The sequence below is a fragment of the Halyomorpha halys genome, unplaced genomic scaffold, assembly GCF_000696795.3.
Source record: "Halyomorpha halys isolate HHAL.00 unplaced genomic scaffold, Hhal_1.1 Scaffold1274.1, whole genome shotgun sequence".
In the NCBI taxonomy this organism is placed as follows: domain Eukaryota; kingdom Metazoa; phylum Arthropoda; class Insecta; order Hemiptera; family Pentatomidae; genus Halyomorpha; species Halyomorpha halys.
In genome coordinates this window covers 94,017-113,684 of record NW_027113193.1, presented here as the reverse complement: position 1 = coordinate 113,684, position 19,668 = coordinate 94,017, and the positions used below count along the sequence as shown (strand labels likewise).

Sequence of the window (19,668 nt, the reverse complement as noted above, 5' to 3'; positions counted from 1 at the left end):
ATAAATCCCAACAAATCACGTTTACCCTTCGTCTAGGCCCACAGAATCTTTTAGTAATATCCCCACTTATTCCTGTTGATTAGATCCGTTACTTAGGACTAAATCTGAACAAACGACTGACATGGAATCCTCATACATGTCTGACAGGAAACTGCTCGTCGATTCCGACTATTACAACATTTGTTTGTCTAGAAAATGTTGTAAAACATGGTCCAAACTTTCAATCCATTACAAAATACTGATCTATATGACTGTTATAAGCCCTATCTGGACATACGGAGTTGAGCTATGGGGCTCCACTATACCATCGAATTCCTCTCGAATCCAATCCTTACAGTCCAAAATCCTTCGTAAAATCATTACTGCTCCTTACTTTGTGACAAATCAAATCATCCATCAGGACCTCAATGTCACATATGTTGCCGATTTTGCCAGAAACATATACCAATCCTTCCATGATAAACTTCCCAACCACCCAAACCAACTCGTTCCTAACCTGGCTTCTCTTTCACTACCTAATAATCCTCCTAGGCGTCTGAAAAGAAGATGGCTTCCACATGGTAGATTCTCCACAAGTTTGTATCATGTAATAATATCACTTACAGCAAATTACTTGATGTGTATATATGTATACAGCTGTAAATAACAATAAATAAATTATTAAAAAAAAAATATAGTGTTCTGGAATGATTTTACAAATGCACCTTTAAGTTACTGCTAGCAAACAGTTTTAAATGCTAGTTGTTTCTAAAAAAGAAAATCAATTTCGAAAGACTTGCGGCCGAAACATATTGCCAAAAGTTATAAAACATGGTGAATATGAATGTAGTAAGTGTCTCTTAATTGTAACTTTGCTGGTGGTTATTTTGGAAGTCGTAGGGAAGTAATGGGTTTCGGTTTAGTTTATTTATAAATAACTATTTCTATTTAACTTTATTTTACTAAGAAAATTCTCAAAATAAAATTACGTCTAATTTGTATAAAAAGAGTTGAACACTCGGTAGTCTTCTAGTAGTTTCTCATTCTACTTTATTCAGCTGATTGGGACCACATATCGACTTCTTTATGTTGTTTAGGACCTCTGCGTTCCTTTCTGCGTCTACTGAAGCTCCTTCGTCTATTTCCTCCGGATTCGTTACTTGCAGAATCATGCCTACCGAATGCGTCGTTGTAACGAATGTTTATTGAGGACCTACGTTTAATTCTGACAAGATTTCCATCAGTGGAATTATTTCCACTATAATCGAATAAACGTCCAGACCCCCTTTTGTATCTTCCATAGGAGTTTTCGCCTTCTGGAGAGTTTTTTCCACGATACGAAACTTCTCCAGATTCAAGTATATGTATTCCAGTATTTCCTGAATGATTTGAAACTTTGGGTAACTCCGGTCTAGAATGTGTGCCAGTTTCGGGAAAAATAGTCGAATTCCCACGATTTTCCTTAATTTTGGTGGAGTGACTTCTAGTAGTGTTATACCGAAAAAATCCTGACCTATATCCTTGGTGACGTGCATATCCACGTTTGCGGTTACGAAGTCTTCCTGCGGAAGCAGCTACATTGGTTGTCGTGGATTGATTGATAGATACTGTTTTTGGATTGATGGATAATGATGGTGGGTCAGTAGATAATTTAGGAATAAGTGGTGGTATGTCAAGTCTTGGAGGGGAATGTGATTTTGATACTAGTGGTGTTCCTAACCCATACAAATCTTCAGAAGCAACCACTGTATCGATTTTCATTGATTGATTGGTGGGTAGAGTTTGTAAATTGATAATTGATGTTGCTGGATTGATAGCTACCTCACGTGCTGTGGATGAATTGACCAATGGCGTTTGTGGAATGATGGATGATGTTTGTCGATTCACTCCAACTCCAGAGTTAAATGGTTGTAGGCAAACGCTTGAAAGAAATGGTGCTTTGTTTAACTCTTCAGTCGATTCTTCGGAAGAAACACTGGTTGTAGTTGATGGATTAATAGATGGTATTTGTGAATCGAAAGGCACTCTAGGACTAAGCGACACCGAACCATTTCCAGCAGGCAGACCTGGGTTTAATACTGGTTGTGTTTCTAACCCTTCACGCAATTCTACGATAGCATCTATTGCACCAGTTATTGTTGATTGATTAATAGATGATGTTAGGGACGCTCTAGAATTAAGCGGTGGCAAGACAGGTGTTTGAGGGGGATGGAGGTTTGATACAGGTGGGAGAACTAATTCATAATGAAATTCTTCAGTAGCAGCTGCTAAGTCGGTTGGTTTTGACGGATTGTTGGATGGGATTTGTGGATTGGTTTGTGATGCAAGTGGATTAACGGATAGCTTATGATTAACTTGTGACATGCCAAGACTTGGAGGTGAGCGTGGATTGGGTACAGATGGCTTTACTAACTTTTCAAGCAATTCTTCAGGATCAGTTACTACAATAGTTGTTGGTAATGTATCGGTGGATGGCGTTGGAGTATTGATGAGTCTTGGAGGGAGGGATGAGTTTGATGCTGATGGAGTTCCTAACCCTTCTAGTAATACTTGCAACAATTGGATGTTTTTGTTTTGTTCTTCAACAGCCGAGGTTCCAATGCTTCCTGAAAAAAAAAAAAATTAAAACATGCTACTTTTAGTAATTATTTAATTTTACAGCCTTGTAGAATTTAAATAGTAAGTATAAGTAGAATATTAATTAGCTAGGATAAGGTAAATGGATTAAAACGGACAGAAACGATTTTCTGCGACTTCGGGCTTTTGAATAAAATATATAGGATGAAGGAAATTTTTTTTTTTTTTACAATGATTTTACAGGTAATTGTTGATTTTTGGTGATACAATGGATATTTCAGTTTTTTTGTCGAATTGATAATAGAAAAAAATACAGAAGAATTGAAGGACAAATCTTCATTTGCGTAAATTTGATTTATATTTGTAACTTATAACTGTTCGGGATGAGAAAAAGGAAAAGTGACACGCGACACACAACACCTGATTTCTACTTCCATATTAACCTTTATTGGTGGACTCCATCCACTTATATAGATATATACGTTCTATCAGCTGATCTAGACCTTTATCATCTGATATGGCCCGCTTACTTCCCAACCCTTCTGACCTTAACTTTCCTCGCCACCAGTTTACGAAAAATCCTTTATTATATACAACAGAAAGCGATATAAAGAAGTAAAATTGAAAAATACAATTATAATAAAAATACAAAAAACCAAAACTTTTCCCTTGAAAACAATAGAAAAAAAACAACTTATGTACAGAATTATAACATAATGCAGTATATATAACATAAAAAAGAATAATTGAATTTATGATATGGTGACAATAAAAACAGTACATCAATGGTGAAATAAACAAAAAACAGTAAAAAAAAAGAAATTCTGTACCACTTCCTAAAATTCCTCGTATTACACTTACATGCCGGTATATACTATATCACTATATCCATTGGATGGCACTACTCTCTGAATATCTGGCCTTACTTTCTTCATGGAGATGGTGCGTCCCAAAAGGTTGAATTGCTCTTGTCTCAGCGCCGATTTCCCTCGGAATGGTTTCAGTTTTAATTTTCCCATTCTCTGAAATTCACTTTTCAGATGCTCCCCATGGTCGGCTTTCGATTAGCTGAATACCAAGAGATCGTTCATATCGACATGGCATACGGACTCATCCCACCAATGCTTTCTTCAACCTATCTTTCACTGTACCCAAGGGCGATCCCTCATATGCTCGATTTGATTGATGATACTCCTCTTCAACCTGCAGACTACTGCCACCTTAATGCTTCCATATCTTCACTGTCCAAAGGTTCTCCAATGTTTTCGTCTTTATCCATTTCTTCAGGCGATATCCACCTTTTAAAAAATGATTTGATTACCCTGTCTCACCGGTAAATCTTTCTAGGTCCAAAACTACTTTTCTCAGGTCCTAAGAGATTGACGTACGCATCTTGATTCATTTTTGCGCATTGGCGTAATCGCCTAATCATTTCTGACCGCGGGACAATCACAGCTATCAACGCCGGAGGTGGGTTTTCCGAAGGTTCAGGACTATTGCTCGTAAAATTCCGTCACTACAAACGTTTCAATGAAGTAAGTAGACGAAGAAATAGAAAGATAAAAATAAATAAATACAAGAATAAATCGAAGAAAAAAAAATCTAGGAGTTTATTTTGTATCTAAATGTCCTATTTTTCGTCCCCACTGTTCCGGATGAGAAAAAGGAAAAAAGATACGTGACAGACAACAGCTGATGAATACTTCAATACTAACCTTTAGCTAACCGCTTATATAGATATATACATTCTACCAGGAGGTCTATCATATTATCAAGGAGGTCTGTTAATCTATCAGCTAACATGGCTCTCTGTCAGCTAGTATGGCCCACTGTCAGCTAACATCGAACACCACTGAAAATTAACTCATCTTGTATCTCTTCCACACAAGTTACAAGATCAACAAGACACTCAGTAGCCAAACTTTGACGCAATTTCCACTTTTCACTCAATTTAGGCAGCTTATAATAAATTTCTTAAATTAAAACTTTTTTTTTTTTAATAATTTATTTACTGATATTTACAACTGTATACACATATATACAACAAATAAATTTGCTGTAGGTGATATAGTAACATGATAAAAACATGTGGAGAATCTACCCACTGATAGAACTCCAATAACATTTCTAGAGAAGAAGATCTCGAGGGCATATTCTTTTCAGTTGCCTAGGAGGATTATTAGGTAATGAAGGAGAAGCCAGGTTAGAAACAAGGGGATTTGGGTGGTTGAGAAGTTTATTATGGAAGGAACGGTATCTGGTTTTGGCCAAATCGGCAACATATGGAATATTGAGGTCCTGATGGATGACTTGATTGGTGACAAAGTAAGGAGCATTAAGGATTTTACGAAGGATTTTGGACTGTAAGGATTGGATTCTGGAGGAATTTGACGGTTTAGTGGAGCCACAAAGCTCAACTCCGTATGTCCAGATAGGCCTTATAATAGTCATGTAGATCAGTCTTTTGTAATGGATTGGCAATTTAGACCGTTTGTCTAGTAAATGTTGCAATAGTCGGAATCTACGAGCAGTTTCTTGTCTTTTTAGTCTTGTATGAGGATTCCATGTCAGTCGTTTGTTGAGATGTAGTCCTAAGTAACGGATCTGTTCGACAGGAATAAGTGGGGTATTATTAAAGGATATAAATTAAAACTTAAAAGTAAACAATAACATAAGTTTTCGAAGGATAGGTTATAAAACAAGCTACTCAGAAAATCCGCTAAGAGCTAAGAGCAGTTAATATTTAACATGACTTTTAATAGGGCTACTCACAATCCTATACTTATAACATTTGACATGGTAAAACAGTTTACACTTAAAAAAACCTCATGAATACCCCTAACCATCTACATTTCAAGGTTAATTATTTGTCGACGAGAATAAAATCTAGGGAAGCTTTTTTAGTAAGAGTAAGCGCTATTGGTTCCAAAATTCTATTAAATTTTGCACTAGAACCATTATGGACTAATTTGTTCTGTTAATGACTCTGAGAGTCAACCCTGTTGGTTCGGGTGCCCTCTTGCAGCCCACCAGAGTTGGGTGAAAAGTTTTCCATTTACGAAGGACTAATACACTTTTATTCGTGAATTTTCTAACTGAATAACCTATTATTCAAAAAGAAAAATAGGACTAATCATTTGAATACATTTGTATTCACGAATTTTTTTTAACGAATAACTCTTTGTTCGAAAAAAAATAAAAATACTATTGAACATACGAATACATTGTATTCGTCAATTTATTTACACTAATAATCTTGTATTGGAAAAAAATACGATTAACATTCCGAATACATGCGTATTCTAAGAATTTCATAAAGAAAAATCTTTTATCTTACGGACCTATAATGATCCCTTTATATATTTTATGATCGCATTTTGATTTTTTTTTAACTTTTCTGAATTCCAACATATTCGAGATCTTTTATATGTTTTAGGATATGAAGAAAATGGAAATTATATCAATTCTATGATCGCATATCTATTTATTTTAAATTTCCTGATTTTTAACATATTATGGTCTCTTTGTATGTTCTAGGAGATACTATCGATTTTATGATCGCAACTAGCGCATCGATTTATTTAGTTTTTATGATACCTAAGATGGTTCCTTTGTATGTTTTAAAAGATGCTATTATAACATTTATGATTTCTAACATGTTGACACTTTTATTTAACATTGTCATAATTTACCCTAAATATTAAAAATGCTTGTGAGAACACAGAATAAACATGATATCTTCTTAATTATGTGTGTGTTTTTTTTACGAGATCGGTGGAAATATTCAAAAGACACGCATAGGTCCGTAACTATCCGTGTGTGGGATTTTTATCCACTAAAACCACCGCCCTACACCTGTTCATTCCTCTCCACGGGACCACCGCTAGGCATTACTTCATGGAGGGAAATGGCTGCGTGCCGCCTCATTTTCTTCACACGGTTTTCATATTTTCATGTTAGTCGTATTCTGGACCTCTCTTCCGCTCTCAACCTCTTAAGGACGACTGTGGTGGAAATCTCCACTGCGTTCTAATGTTCCTCTGAGCACAGCATATAGCTTGCCTCATTTTAAGCTATGATGCATCCTCCACACACTCTCTCCAATTCTCTTCTTTCTGCCACAAAGCGAATGCAAGCAAAAAATACATGCCCCGTCGTTTCCTCAGCAGTCTGACATCCAGGGCATTCTGCGGTGTTGTCCAATTTGAATCGGCATTGGTATGCTCTAAAGCATCCATGTCCTGTCAACAGTTGGGCAACGTAAAAATTCACCACCCCATGTCGGCGGCCCTACCACAATCCCACCTCGGGTATAAACCTGTGAGTCCACATCCCAGAATCTGCAGCTACCTACGCTGTTGGCACAAATCGATGACAATTTTCCGCTTTTCTTCTCTGGAAAGGTGAGATCGTCGTCCATAAGCACTTCTTTCTTCAACAAGGAGTTCCACCGGAGGCATTCTGACTATCACACACACTGCCTCGTAGGAAACAGTCCGAAATGCACTTACCGTCCTCAAGCAAACTCTGCGATAAACGGAAACCATCTGTCCTCTGTATGATTTGGTAACCATCGCATCTTTCTAAATGGGAGCTGCATATAGCATAATCGAGGAGACAACTGTAGCAAGAAGTTTTCTGCGACTTTCCCTAAGACCTCCAACGTTTGGCAAAAGGTGTGACAATAAGGATGCTACTTTAACAGATTTGGCGCTGATATATTCCGTGAGAACATTAAAGCTGAGTTCGACTGTTCGTCTTTAGTGGTTTGAAAATTGTACCTTACAGCGCTATCCCAGTTCATGATTATTATTTTTTTAAAATAATTTATTCATTGTTATTCACAACTGTATACACATATATACAAGTAAATTTGCTGTAGGTGACATAGTGACACGAAACAAACATGTGGAGAACCTACCCACTGATAGAACTCCAATAACATTTCTAGAGGAGAAGATCTCGAGACCATCTTGTTTTCAGACACCTAGAAGGATTATTAGGCAATAAAGGAGAAGCTAGGCTAGAAACAAGTAGATTTGGGTGGTTGAGAATTAAAATTTTTTTTTAAAATAGTTTAGATTTAAATTTAATAAACAGAATATCTAGAAAGAGACAGGAGAACTTGAAAAGCAATATTTTTATTTTCTCATTATGTTGAATATTATAAGTTTTATCTTTTCAATGTCGAAAAAAAAATATATATATCTATTTTCTTTTATACACCGAGCGTGATTTTATGAGTGACTCAGGAAAACATTCGATGTTATCAGATAATTCCAACAATCTGGCTGGAAACAACAGTTACGCCAATTATCTAAAACCTCTAAGTCAATTGAAATTGGAGCGATCTTATCTTAATTCGCTGAGAAAAGTAGATTATTTTCCATTTACGTTTAAAAATTTTTCATATACCTATTTATTTATAAAAGTATTCCATTTTTATGAGTATCTAATTATTATTTATTTCAGGATACAAGGAGAAGTGATACGAGCTCATGAGGTTGTGACGTACCTTGGCGTAAGACTTGGGAGAAAGTTCAATCAGCCAACTCATTTAGACTACATAAGAAGTAGGGTAGCCCTTGCTCTTAATGGACTCAATCGTATCGGTGGCGCATTTAGGACCTCAGACACCCAGCAAGATTGACCATTTATAAAGGAGTAGTTGTGGGTATCTTGTGATATGCATCCCCTACATGGAGTCGATATCTCTAGAAAAGGCAGAAGAGCAGGTTGGCTACAATACAGAGGATGGCTCTGCTGCGAGTCACTCGAGCATACATAACAGTGTCTCATGAGGCGGTACAGGTATTAACTGGAGGCGTGGCTATCCATCTTCTCCTGCAGGAAGACTATTATCGACACAAGATAAATAGGGAAGATCTGGCGGATTTACCGGAGAACCTCCAAGCTCATATTGGTGAAAACCATAACAGATGGAAAAGGATCCTTCGAGAAGAATCTTTACAAGAATGGAACCGGCGGTGGGTGGATTGCTCAAAAGAAGCTACCCTAAGGTAGTACTTTCCTACCGTTGGTTAAGACCTAGAATCAACGTGGGTCCTCCCCAACTACTGGGTCTCATAGTTCCTCACGGGACATGGGGGTTTCCGAGCAAAGCTCGCCGCACACGGCATAAACATCGATCATCTATGCCCGATTGGTCAGGTTCCTGAGACCGTCGAGTACATCGTACTTGTCTGTACCGCCTATGAAGCACTGAGAGCCAAGATGATGAGGGAAACAGGACTCTATGAGCTGACGGAGAGCGATCTTCCTGAGTTGATGAAGAAAGAAAACTACTCGCACTACAAGACCTTTGTGAACGGATGAAGGAGACTGTGGGCTCTATTCACTTCTACCTGTGTAGGAGAGAATAAACTACACCGGCAAGGCCTCTGTAGAAGAGCAAGATACTATTTTGTAGCAAGAGAAAGCTGTGTGCACAGTAAATGTTTGTCATATGCAGCAATGAGTTGTACCCACTGCTGCGAACACCCGTATTGTCTTATAGGCAGGATATGGTGATAAATAAATAATAAATCCAGAAGAATTGCCTTTAAGCCTTCGATTTTGCATTTATGTTTACCATCTTCAGTGGTAGCAGCGTGGCCACGCGTCTTTCTACCAACCCTGAGGTTGCGAGTTCAAGCCCGACCCCATCCGGGGTTTCTACAAGCATAACATTATACAAACCTCACTTACAATCTCCCCCTGGGCATTTGTAAGGCCCGTTAGCCCATTGGTGGCACTCACAAAAAATAGGTGTGGGAGTGACGAACCCACCCTATGCAAAAACCATCTCAAGAAACGCACGATGTACTAGGAAGTACATCGAAGACTTCGACCTCCATGGTCTGTCGCCCATATAATAATATAAATTACCATTTTCTCGAAAACGGAACAAACGATTTTGATATGATTCATCATATTTGATAACTAAGTAAAGTAGGAAACTGAATGTTACCGTGTTTCTAGAATAATTAGTATTGAGAAACAAGTCGCTATCCAAATTAGACAACTTCTTTATTATTAACGATGGTAATAATAAGAAAAAATAAGAAAAAAACAAACATATATTACAATGTATTTTGTGTTTCCATGACTGCTATGGCAACAATCAAAAATTTATGTAATATTTGTGTCATCGTGAATAATAAAGAAGTTGTCTAATTTGGAAAGATATTTGTTTAAATATTAGTATAATTTAAAACCATTAATAAATCCCTTTCTTTAAATTATTACAAATAATAACTAATATTAATTATCTTGTTGAAACTTATGGAATACGTGAACTAAGAGGAACCCAGTTAACCCCTATATTTATATTTATACATATTTATGTGTGGATATAAATATATAGTTACCAGCAATATGGAAAAACAGTAGAAGTAGTACAGATGGAACCATTTTGCAGTTTGAACACGATCTATGTAGATTCGGTATTTATGTTTAGCATTATCGCTAATGATGTTAATATGGTTACATTACCAAGAAATATTGAGATTATTTCAAACGGAACTGATCAAATTGGCTTTATCAAATTAGTATTGTGCTATTACTGGAGAGATTCGATATTAGAGAGCCCAGTCATCGCCTTATCTTGATCGAATGTGTCACAGCAGCAAAGCTATTAGATTTTATATATTTTTTTTATTTTTGCAATAATATCAGAACTGAATGGATATTGACGACCCCGTACTTCTTTAATGTTTCAAAGAAATTTGATTATCATGACGTTTTCATCATAAATGAGGAATAACCACTTTGGATGAAAGATCGAAGTAAAATATTGGCTTCAAAATAAATAAATATTATTTTCAACAACCACATCCTTAAATTACTATTTATATATTTTTCTCTGTGGGTAGCCGCTATACAAAAAAAAAAAAGAAAAACTATAAGCTATGAATAAGTGAAATGTAAACCTACCTGAACACGGATATAAAAATCAAAAAAATTAAGCAGGTTGTCGGATTTAAGTAATCCGAATTTTTCGGCTCTTTCTTCATTTTGTATAAAGTTGGGATCGGGGGTCTCATTTTTTGATGCCTTCCCTTACCGAGTTCACCGAAATTCCCGAAGCCGCCCAAAATCATCTATAATGGCATGCAGGCCAGAACCTGGCTTGCCCCTTCTACCATGCCACAGTCCAAGACATGCTGGCCAGCCTCTGAGGGAGAAGCAACCTGTTTCGCTAACACAGGACGAATCGATTTCATGGTTTTCACCATTTCGCCCACCGCAGAACCTGCACCGAGAAGCGGCTAGAAGACGTAACTGCGGCGGGCATGAGGCCACTAGATAAGCCATTATTCTATTTCCCATGAGACTACCAAATGCTCTGTCTTATATTATATTATCGAAATAAATAATTTCAGTTAACACAATCTGCACCTCCAAGGAATTAATATTTAAACTTAAAAGAAAAATATGCGTGTTTTGACAGAAAGGTCTTACATTTTCAATCTCCTTTGTTCCACACTAATTAACTATAGATTTAAAATAAAATCGGGGTACCCGATGTAAACACAGGTAATTAATACAAATATATAAATTTTAATTTACATTGGAGGATAATAATATACAATTTTACACTATTTCCTTTTTTCTATATTTTCCCCTTTTTTTTTATAAGATACTAAATGTAATTCCTCTTCATCCTATTTCTTTCTCAGACATAGTTCGTTCTCTTGAGAATCTCTTGGACAGAAGACTAAAAGACAAGAACTTAACTGACGATTTGGACAATTATATGGACTGCTAAATCGAAACAGCTTTCAGTAGAAACACATCACTACTTTACAAAACAATAATAAAATCTATTTGGACTTATGGACTAGAACTGTGGGGGGCAGCTAAAAGCTTTAATATCAGACGCGTTCAATCCTTTCAGTACAATGCCCTTCAAACAATAGTTAACGTTCCTTACTTATACTATGTGGCCAACAAAATCCTACATCATGTCCTTAATATTCCATTTGTATTAGACCTTATTAAATCTAAATTCATCACATTCCATGAGAATCTCACTTATCATCCTAATTCATTAGCCCAATCTCTATCTAGCATCCTTTCTGTAGTAGTTAGTCTTGTGGCATTAGATGCTACAATGGGCAAGTCTCCCTCCATTGCAGAAATGCGGTCGTATGATGACACCGGGGAATCCGCTTTCGCATTCCCTATCGGTACCGGTACTGGGGTTCCGTGCCCCTGTACCGGCACACCTGTATACTGTACGTGCCCCACCATAGCACAATTAACATTATCTTCCATCATTTGTGATTTCAGATTTTCGCATTTTCTACCTCCTGCCAGGTTTTGAAACAGCCGCCTCTAACCTAAGGAACAGACGCTGACAAGTACGCCACCTATTCTAGGAACCGTCGCGCCTAGATTTGAATCTAGTTTTGGTCCACACCGCGTATTTTATTTCCCCGGTTCCCGCCATATCTGGTGACAATCTCTCTATTCGCCACCTGGGGAGGCGCACGATGGGAGACTAGCTACTCCCAGGAGGTGTGTGTGTTAGAGAGAGAAAGAGTTCTTAATATAAAAATTAAGAATATAGAAGAAAATATAGAAAACAGCAGGAAAATGATGAATTATAAAATAGATAAACAATCCAGTCGAAGCCCTTTCACGGCCTCCACTGGGATGGTTCAATCAAGGAGGGTCGGAGGAATGGAATAGACGTGACCAATTGGTGCAGGGGAGATGCTCGCAATGGGAGAGATAGAAAAGAAGTATAAGAGATAAGTATGTATTTTAATTTTTAAATATCTTGGTTCTATCCTCTACACAGTTTTAAAGATGACATCTCTACCGATCCTAACACTATCCTCACCACTTATGCTTATGGGACATGTGTGCTTGCAGCCAATAATAACTTTTTAATTGAATCCCAAACTCTCCAATCCCATATCGCAACCCTCGAAGAGTGGTGCCGTAATTGAAGGATAAAGATAAGTCTCAGCAAATCCCATTGAATCACCTTTACCCTTCGTTGTAAAACTACTGCCCTACAGTATCCTTTAATAATGTTTCTCTTACCCCTGTTGAACAGATCCGCTACCTTGGACTACATCTGGACAAACAACTAACATGGAATAATCACACAAGACTGAAGAGGCAGGAAACTGCACGTCGATTTCGACTATTACAGCTCTTATTAACTTTCAATCCCCTACAAAAGACTTATCTATAAGATAATTATAAGGCCTATCTGGATATACAGAAACCGCTATACATTAGAATTCCTCTCGGATCCAATCCTTACAATCCAAAATCCTTCGTAAAGTTCTCAATGCTCCTTACTTTGTCACAAAGAAAATCATACATAAAGACTTTAATGTTCCATATATAACCAAACTAGCCTTAACCAGATAATAATCCTTCCATTATAAACTCCCTAACCTGTATCACTCTATTTTGATCTTACGTCAAAATTTACTTGACATATTTTAATGTAAATACACTTGTTTGAGAGAATATAAAAAAAATGTAATTGGAATAAATGAGAAAATAAATGGGACCAGTGTAATAAATCTTCTGGCAAGCGCCTAAATAGTCTTCTTGGTGGATAATAAGAGAGTCTATCTTTGATTCAATGGGTTAGAATTAAAAGTCTGTCGTGAAAATTATTAAGAAACGGTTTGTGGCAGTTGCGGTGAGGAAAGGAATTTCAAGGTTTTCATTAAGAATTTCAAAATGGGCGTCAAAAATTCTTCTGAATGGTTTGGATCGGAACGATTGCAATTTCTGTTATTTGACTATTTTGCTGTTTCGCATAACTCAATTCCGCACGATCAAAGTGGTATTATCAGTACTTTGTAAATGGCAAGTTTTGCGGAATAGTGAGGCAATGGTATATTAACTTCTGATATTCGGATGAACACGGGTTCGTATCCGGATTTGGTAGCTAATTATTATTTGTTTTACTGTAGCAGTATAGTCAACCCAGTGGGTTCCGGAGTCCTCCAGGGTCATAAAGTGGGTACCCTTAATTAGGTAAAAATCTGGAGGTGGATCGTGATTTTTACCAAATCACCTCATTGTAGAACCGTTGACCAAGTACCACCTTACAAAGTACTGCACTCCTAACCCTTCATGGGTTGTAGTGGTACAGATTAAATTTTAAATAGTTAGTTTGTCAGTAATAATTTTGAACGTTTGTCAAGTATTCTAGATTGAGGTCCGTATCTTTGGTAAAGTTCTTTTCTTTTATGTCTTATGTGGCTTGCCCAGGTCAGTCTTTTGTCGAAGAAGAGGCCTGAATAACGTATTAATACCAGAAATTGATATCTAAATGTTGAGGACACTCGAGGACAAGAGTCGTGTTCGAGTGAGAATGTGAAGAGTAGGCTCTTCGATTCGTTCATCATAATAGTTTGGCCCAGTTTGAATCCTGTTGCTCTTGGATAGCTTAAAAAGTATGAATGACATGGTTAAATGTTAAAACATGCTGACAAGTGTAGAACCTAATAGCCTTGAGTTACTCGAGCTTCAGATCTGCTTAAAAATAGACTAAATATGACCGAAGTAATAGAAAGTAAGTTGATAACTTACACTTAAGTATAACTGGTACACAAATCATCAAACTTTACATCAAATAAACAACTGCAGATTTACTTTTTATTGTAACGTAATGTAAACATTGAAACTAAGTTTTTACAAACTAGGAAGAACTCAGCTGAAGGCTTGGTTTAGGTTAGGAAGGGGAAGCTTTGTCCAATTTTTAATTTTGTTTGGACAGGAGGTGGTGGACAAAGGGAATTCATCTAATAGGACATCTTAAATATAGTAATAGTAGATTTTTAGGAAGACCAATATTATCGTAGATTCGGGGATATAATAGTGGGATTAACCAATGTGATCCAGGCAAGAAGGGGAATAAAGGTCTAGAAGGAGGAGTGGTCTAAAAAGTGGGGAATGCACTGGACTGTGAGAACTGACTGACATATGTTAAACATAAAATAGTTGGACAGATGCAAGTCCTCTGTGAGATGACAGTTTGAACCTGCTGTCAGGTAAGTGTCAGCTTACCTTCAACAGTGATTAAATACTAACATATGATATGAACAAGGAAAGGTAACCTCGTTTATAGTTAGGTCTGCCTAAATGGGCCAAGTGTTCAGAGGAACAACTATATAGTTTATAACACTAGTCGTTGAAGACTATAATAATAGCTGTTAAATACTATTAATAACAATACCGTTCCTTAACTCACAGGTAGTTCTTTGAGCTGTATTGTTTCAAAAGCTTGACTCATATCTAAGAATAAACCCAGGAAATAATGTTTCGACTTTGAAATGATGGATAATTGGAAAAATAAATGTAATCCTCAAATCGGTAACTTTGTTTACTCGTGGAGTGATGCTTAGTCATTTTTAAGCTATTAATGTGAGATGTGCGATCTTTGCGATTTGATCCCTAAGAGATGCAGACCTGGCTCCCAAGACAGGGGGGCGGGGAGGGGGGAGAAGGAGGCGGCGCGCGGCAGTGACCCGCCGGCGGCGGCAGTGGACGCCGAGAGCCGGAGATGATCAGGTCGGTGCGGCGGGAGGACGGCTGGCTGGAGTACCTCGTCCTGCCCGAGCACCGTCGCCGCCGGCGGCACCGGGTGGCTTGCGTCCTCGTTGCGTCTCTCCTCCTCGGCTGTATCCTCGTTGCGGCGGCCGTCATTCTGCCAATTGCCTTGTCCACTTCCCTCGTCGCGCTTCCCGCCAAGTTGGCCGTCGCCAAGGGCCTCCAAGGCGTCAGGTACTTCGCCATACTTCCTGTCCGTCAGGCAAAGTCTGAGTTCAGGATACAAGTAGCCAAACCGGCCGGTTCCTCCCATGTCTACGATTGGGCGGTAAGTCTGTCTCTACTACTACAAATAAGATAATAAGAATGTCTAAATCATCTTTTTTATTATTATCCCACGCATGGTACTTCTGAATATGTTCTTCAAATTCTATCCAGAAGACTCGTCAATCGCTAAAAGTAAAACAAACAAGTAAAAAGTAAGCTTTTATTCTTGAAAGGAATGGACCTGTGGCAGTCAGGAAACGAATGAAGTGTCAGAGCTTATACAGCCTATTATAGGTATTTATCAGGGCTAAAAGAAAAAGTGAGTGAAGCTATTCAAATATAAAAAATTAAGATCGCTACTTCACTTGAATAATGGTAAATCTGGCAAAGAAAAAAAATCTGGTTTTATTTTGGAATGGAATAATATCTTTGAGTTCCAAAGATATTATTGTAAACTGAGGTTTCTTACTTTTACTAAGGTCTCTCTATAGACTGTCCCAAAGCTAATACTGTTGTCAAGAAGTAACCTCAGTCCACGGTACAAATTATATAATATGTCAAACACAAATTAATATAATTTTTTTTGTCAGATCTGTTATTATCCAAAAAAAGAAGCGATATGTACAAAAAAACTGTCATAAATTTAATGCCCACAATAAATATGACGTTACTTTAGAACAGGAGTGTCAAAATACAAAAAAAATGAAACAAGAGAAGCTTTAGCAGGCCATCTATTAAAGTTAATTTATAGCTATTCTTCAATTCACTCATGATACATCTCATCGGGTAGTTTTTCCTTCACATCTTTGCTTAAAAAAAGTAATTTTATTATGAATGAATGCTCTTTATTAATTATAATCTTACAATGGTTGTAGTATTGTGAATAGTAAGGGGGCTCTTTTATACCGAAATATACCTCCTTCACTATTACCAACAATTAAAAAAATAAGAAACAGTTACAATAGCCATTTAAGGAACACTAGGTCATATCTGATAATAAATAAATCATAAAAAAAAATACAGATATCAAAAATCGGGAACGATTTTAGTTATGAAAGCTGAATTAAAACTAAATTTTTTATCGTAAACTGAAAATTTATTTCTCAAAAAAAAATATTAATGATCGAAAGATTTCCATGAGAAAAAAAATCGTAGTACTGTTTATCGAAGTGAGCGATATATATATAGATATAAAGGAAAAATTGCAATAAAAACAAAACAAAAATAATGAGAAAGTCAAAAATGAAAACCAAAATATGTATATAATAATTTCTAGAAAAAGGAATAATAGTGTATATAAATTAATAATAATGATAAGTTAATAATAATCACTTATTGGAGGAAGTAAGTATATAATTAAACATAAACGATCAAATAAATTAAGTATGAACATAACCACCTTGAGTGAATTCCTTACCACATCAGCTATTTATAATACTAGTCGTTATTAGGTCTATCTAATGCTTCATTATACGGCCTTTTATAATATATATGTATATAATATCATTACCACAACGACCCTTGAAGATTCTTGGATTTCCTACTTGGATAGGAAGAAATGATTCTTGACCACCGTATGAGTTAGGAGTAGGTAGCGATAGTCTATGTTAAGTACACAAAAAGTACAAAATAAAATTTAAAAAATACTAGATGTTGCACTATTTATTTCTATATGAATTCCCATTATTAGCCCCATTAAAAAAAAAAATGATGACAAAAATATAAAGTATATAATATATAAGTTGCTCTCTTTTTGGTGACTTCTCTTATAATGAACAAGAGAAAGAAAAAAATAAATAAAATGATGCCAGTAGGAAAAAGTCATTCAAAGCAAATTTTATGATAAAATAATATTTATTATTTAATTGCTATTGACTGTTTGAGAGTGGTTTATTTTATTATTAACACAAACTTCAAAGATCCACTTTTTCTCTCAAATTTTTATTTTTAAAAAACCCAAAAGTTATTTTAACTATTTATGTCATAATTCATTATATTGCTTTTTTTGAAGGCTAATTACCCATGTCTTATATAAACTATATAATTTTGAAACAAAAACTATTCCACGAAAATCGTATTTCCTTAACCTCAGTAACAATAAACATCTTTTTTTAAATTGTTAATGAGATTAAAAAAATTGTGGAATAGTTTTTGTATTGAAATTATATAGTTTATATAAGACATGAGCAATTACCCTGCAAAAAAGGCAATTTAAATTTGACTCATTGAAAATGGCCTCAGGGCCAAAACTTTGCGTTTTTTTTTAAATAAAAAGCTGGGAGAAAAAGTGGATCTTTGAAGTTTTTGTTAATAATTTATTATTTATTTTCTTAGGATTAAGTGGTTTAATTAATAATTAATAGAACTAAATTTAATAAAATAATGCATTAACATAATTAGCTATATATAATATTATATTATTACATATTAGTGTGAAAATTCGTATATTACATGGCACAAACATTGTTTAACCAGTTATAACAAAAAACATGTTTGTTCTGTTACAATTCCAACGTTTCGGCCATACTGGACATCCTCAAAGATATCATCTTATCTGTACCACTACAACCCATGAAGTGTCAGGGGTTCAGTACTTTGTAAGGGAGTACTCTTACTAGATTAACGGTTGTGCAAGGAGGCACAGAATTGCTGGATCGCTAGATTTTTACCTAATTAAAGGTATCCAATTTAGGAGGCTGGGTGAACCCCAGGAGGGCTCCAGAACTCACAGGAGTTGACTCACGGCTACAGTGTAACAGAAAACAATTTTCTGCCCAGCTGGATTCGAACTCGGATTCTTGGAGTTAGTAGCTACGGGCCTTACCCCGCGGCTGCCCGCACCCCCTCCAGGATATCTATTAATTTATAGTTTTAATTACTAACTAATCACTAAAAATTATTTTTAAAAACATTCAGAATTTTTAACATACTTGGAAAGTAAGAACTGAAGAGGTAATTTGGTCAGGATCACGTATAACTGCAAGATTTCCCCTCAATTAAGAGTACCCACGGTACTGAGGATGGGTGTGCTTCTGAATGGTTACTTCTGTACATTTATTTTTATTATTTTTTTTTTAATATACAAGGATACTTTTCTACAAAAATTGATATCGTCTTTTTTTAATCACATTGGAAATTTGCACAAACACAAGAGAAAGAAATTTATTAATTAATGGTGCCCAAATACATCGGATTGCCATATTACATAGCATACTGATCAATCCGTGATCGGACATATATAAATTACATATTTTTATATGATATAATATAATAGAAAGATAACATTTTTTTTTCTTTTAGTTTTTTTTACAATTAATACCAGTCTACAGACTAAATACAAGCTTTTCAATTTACTCCTTTTTTTCTTTCCCTTCTATTTTACAACCCTTATTTCATTTTATCAACAAATTCCCCTATATAACAAATATTACAATATTAAAAATAATAAAGTAATAAATAAATAAATAAACTAATAAGATATGGGATGATGCATGCCATCCCTCCTCTGGATAACCCCCTTCTCATTAATTTCCATTAAATAATACATAAAGCGTATATGGCTGTGATAATCTTTTAATATACAGTTTTAAATTATTATCCCGTTATACTGAAGCTGAAACATGTTAAGAAATCGTCCATTGTAGTGGAAGTCTAAATAGAAGAAAAAAATAACGACTACACCAAGTTGAAGTTAAATGAGTTTAAGAAAAACAATAAACTTCATTCAAAGCCACTAAGTTCCATAAACCTGATTACAGCTAAGAATTATATTATGCTACGTAGCAGCGCGCTGTTAGGGCGAAGGCAGAATGATGATTTACGCTGTATTTATGCAAATCGCTGCTTTGCTACACATCTGACCAAAAAATAGGTTCTAATTTATTTTTAATTAAACGTATTATAAAGACTACTGTACTTAGACTAGTATTGCTTTCTCTACTGTGGTCTTGCAATAGAACCAAGCTAGTTGGTTTTTCTCAAAATAATATCTTCTAAAACGGGCTAGTATAATATACATTGAGTACAGAAAGCGATAGTGGCACAGTTTAGTTTCAGGTGTTGTAGTCTAAGTTAGTTTTAATATTAGTACAACAAACAGAGAAACTAAGAGTGACAGTTCAGAAATTCATATACTGCATTGAAACTATATAAAACTTTTACAATCACTGCTTAGGATGGAACCCTGCTTCAGTAATGGAAAAAGTACCAATCAGTAAAACAGGGAAATACTGACATTAGATATAAGTTATACATAATGTCTTTCTTTTATAATAATTTGTTTGTTTTATGGGCTAGGAAATATATATATATATA

At 35.8% G+C, this 19,668-nt stretch overlaps 2 protein-coding genes across 2 annotated transcripts in view; one reads left to right on the top strand and one right to left on the bottom strand.

Moving 5' to 3' along the window:
• Positions 1 to 924: 924 nt before the first annotated feature.
• On the bottom strand, positions 925 to 9,969 carry LOC106689073 (zonadhesin). Its single transcript, XM_014433844.2, has 2 exons — positions 9,927 to 9,969; positions 925 to 2,585 (listed from the first exon to the last, which is right to left on the bottom strand). Exons 1-2 carry the CDS (start codon positions 9,967 to 9,969, stop codon positions 1,030 to 1,032), a joined length of 1,599 nt encoding a protein of 532 aa, XP_014289330.1. The 3' UTR covers positions 925 to 1,029.
• Positions 9,970 to 15,092: 5,123 nt separating this feature from the next.
• Positions 15,093 to 19,668, top strand: part of LOC106689069 (uncharacterized) — a gene marked incomplete at its 3' end in the record, with an annotated part of 87,760 nt that continues 83,184 nt past the window's right edge. Inside the window, 1 exon segment of the mRNA XM_067050780.1 lies at positions 15,093 to 15,415. Coding sequence (XP_066906881.1) covers positions 15,101 to 15,415 — 315 coding nt within the window.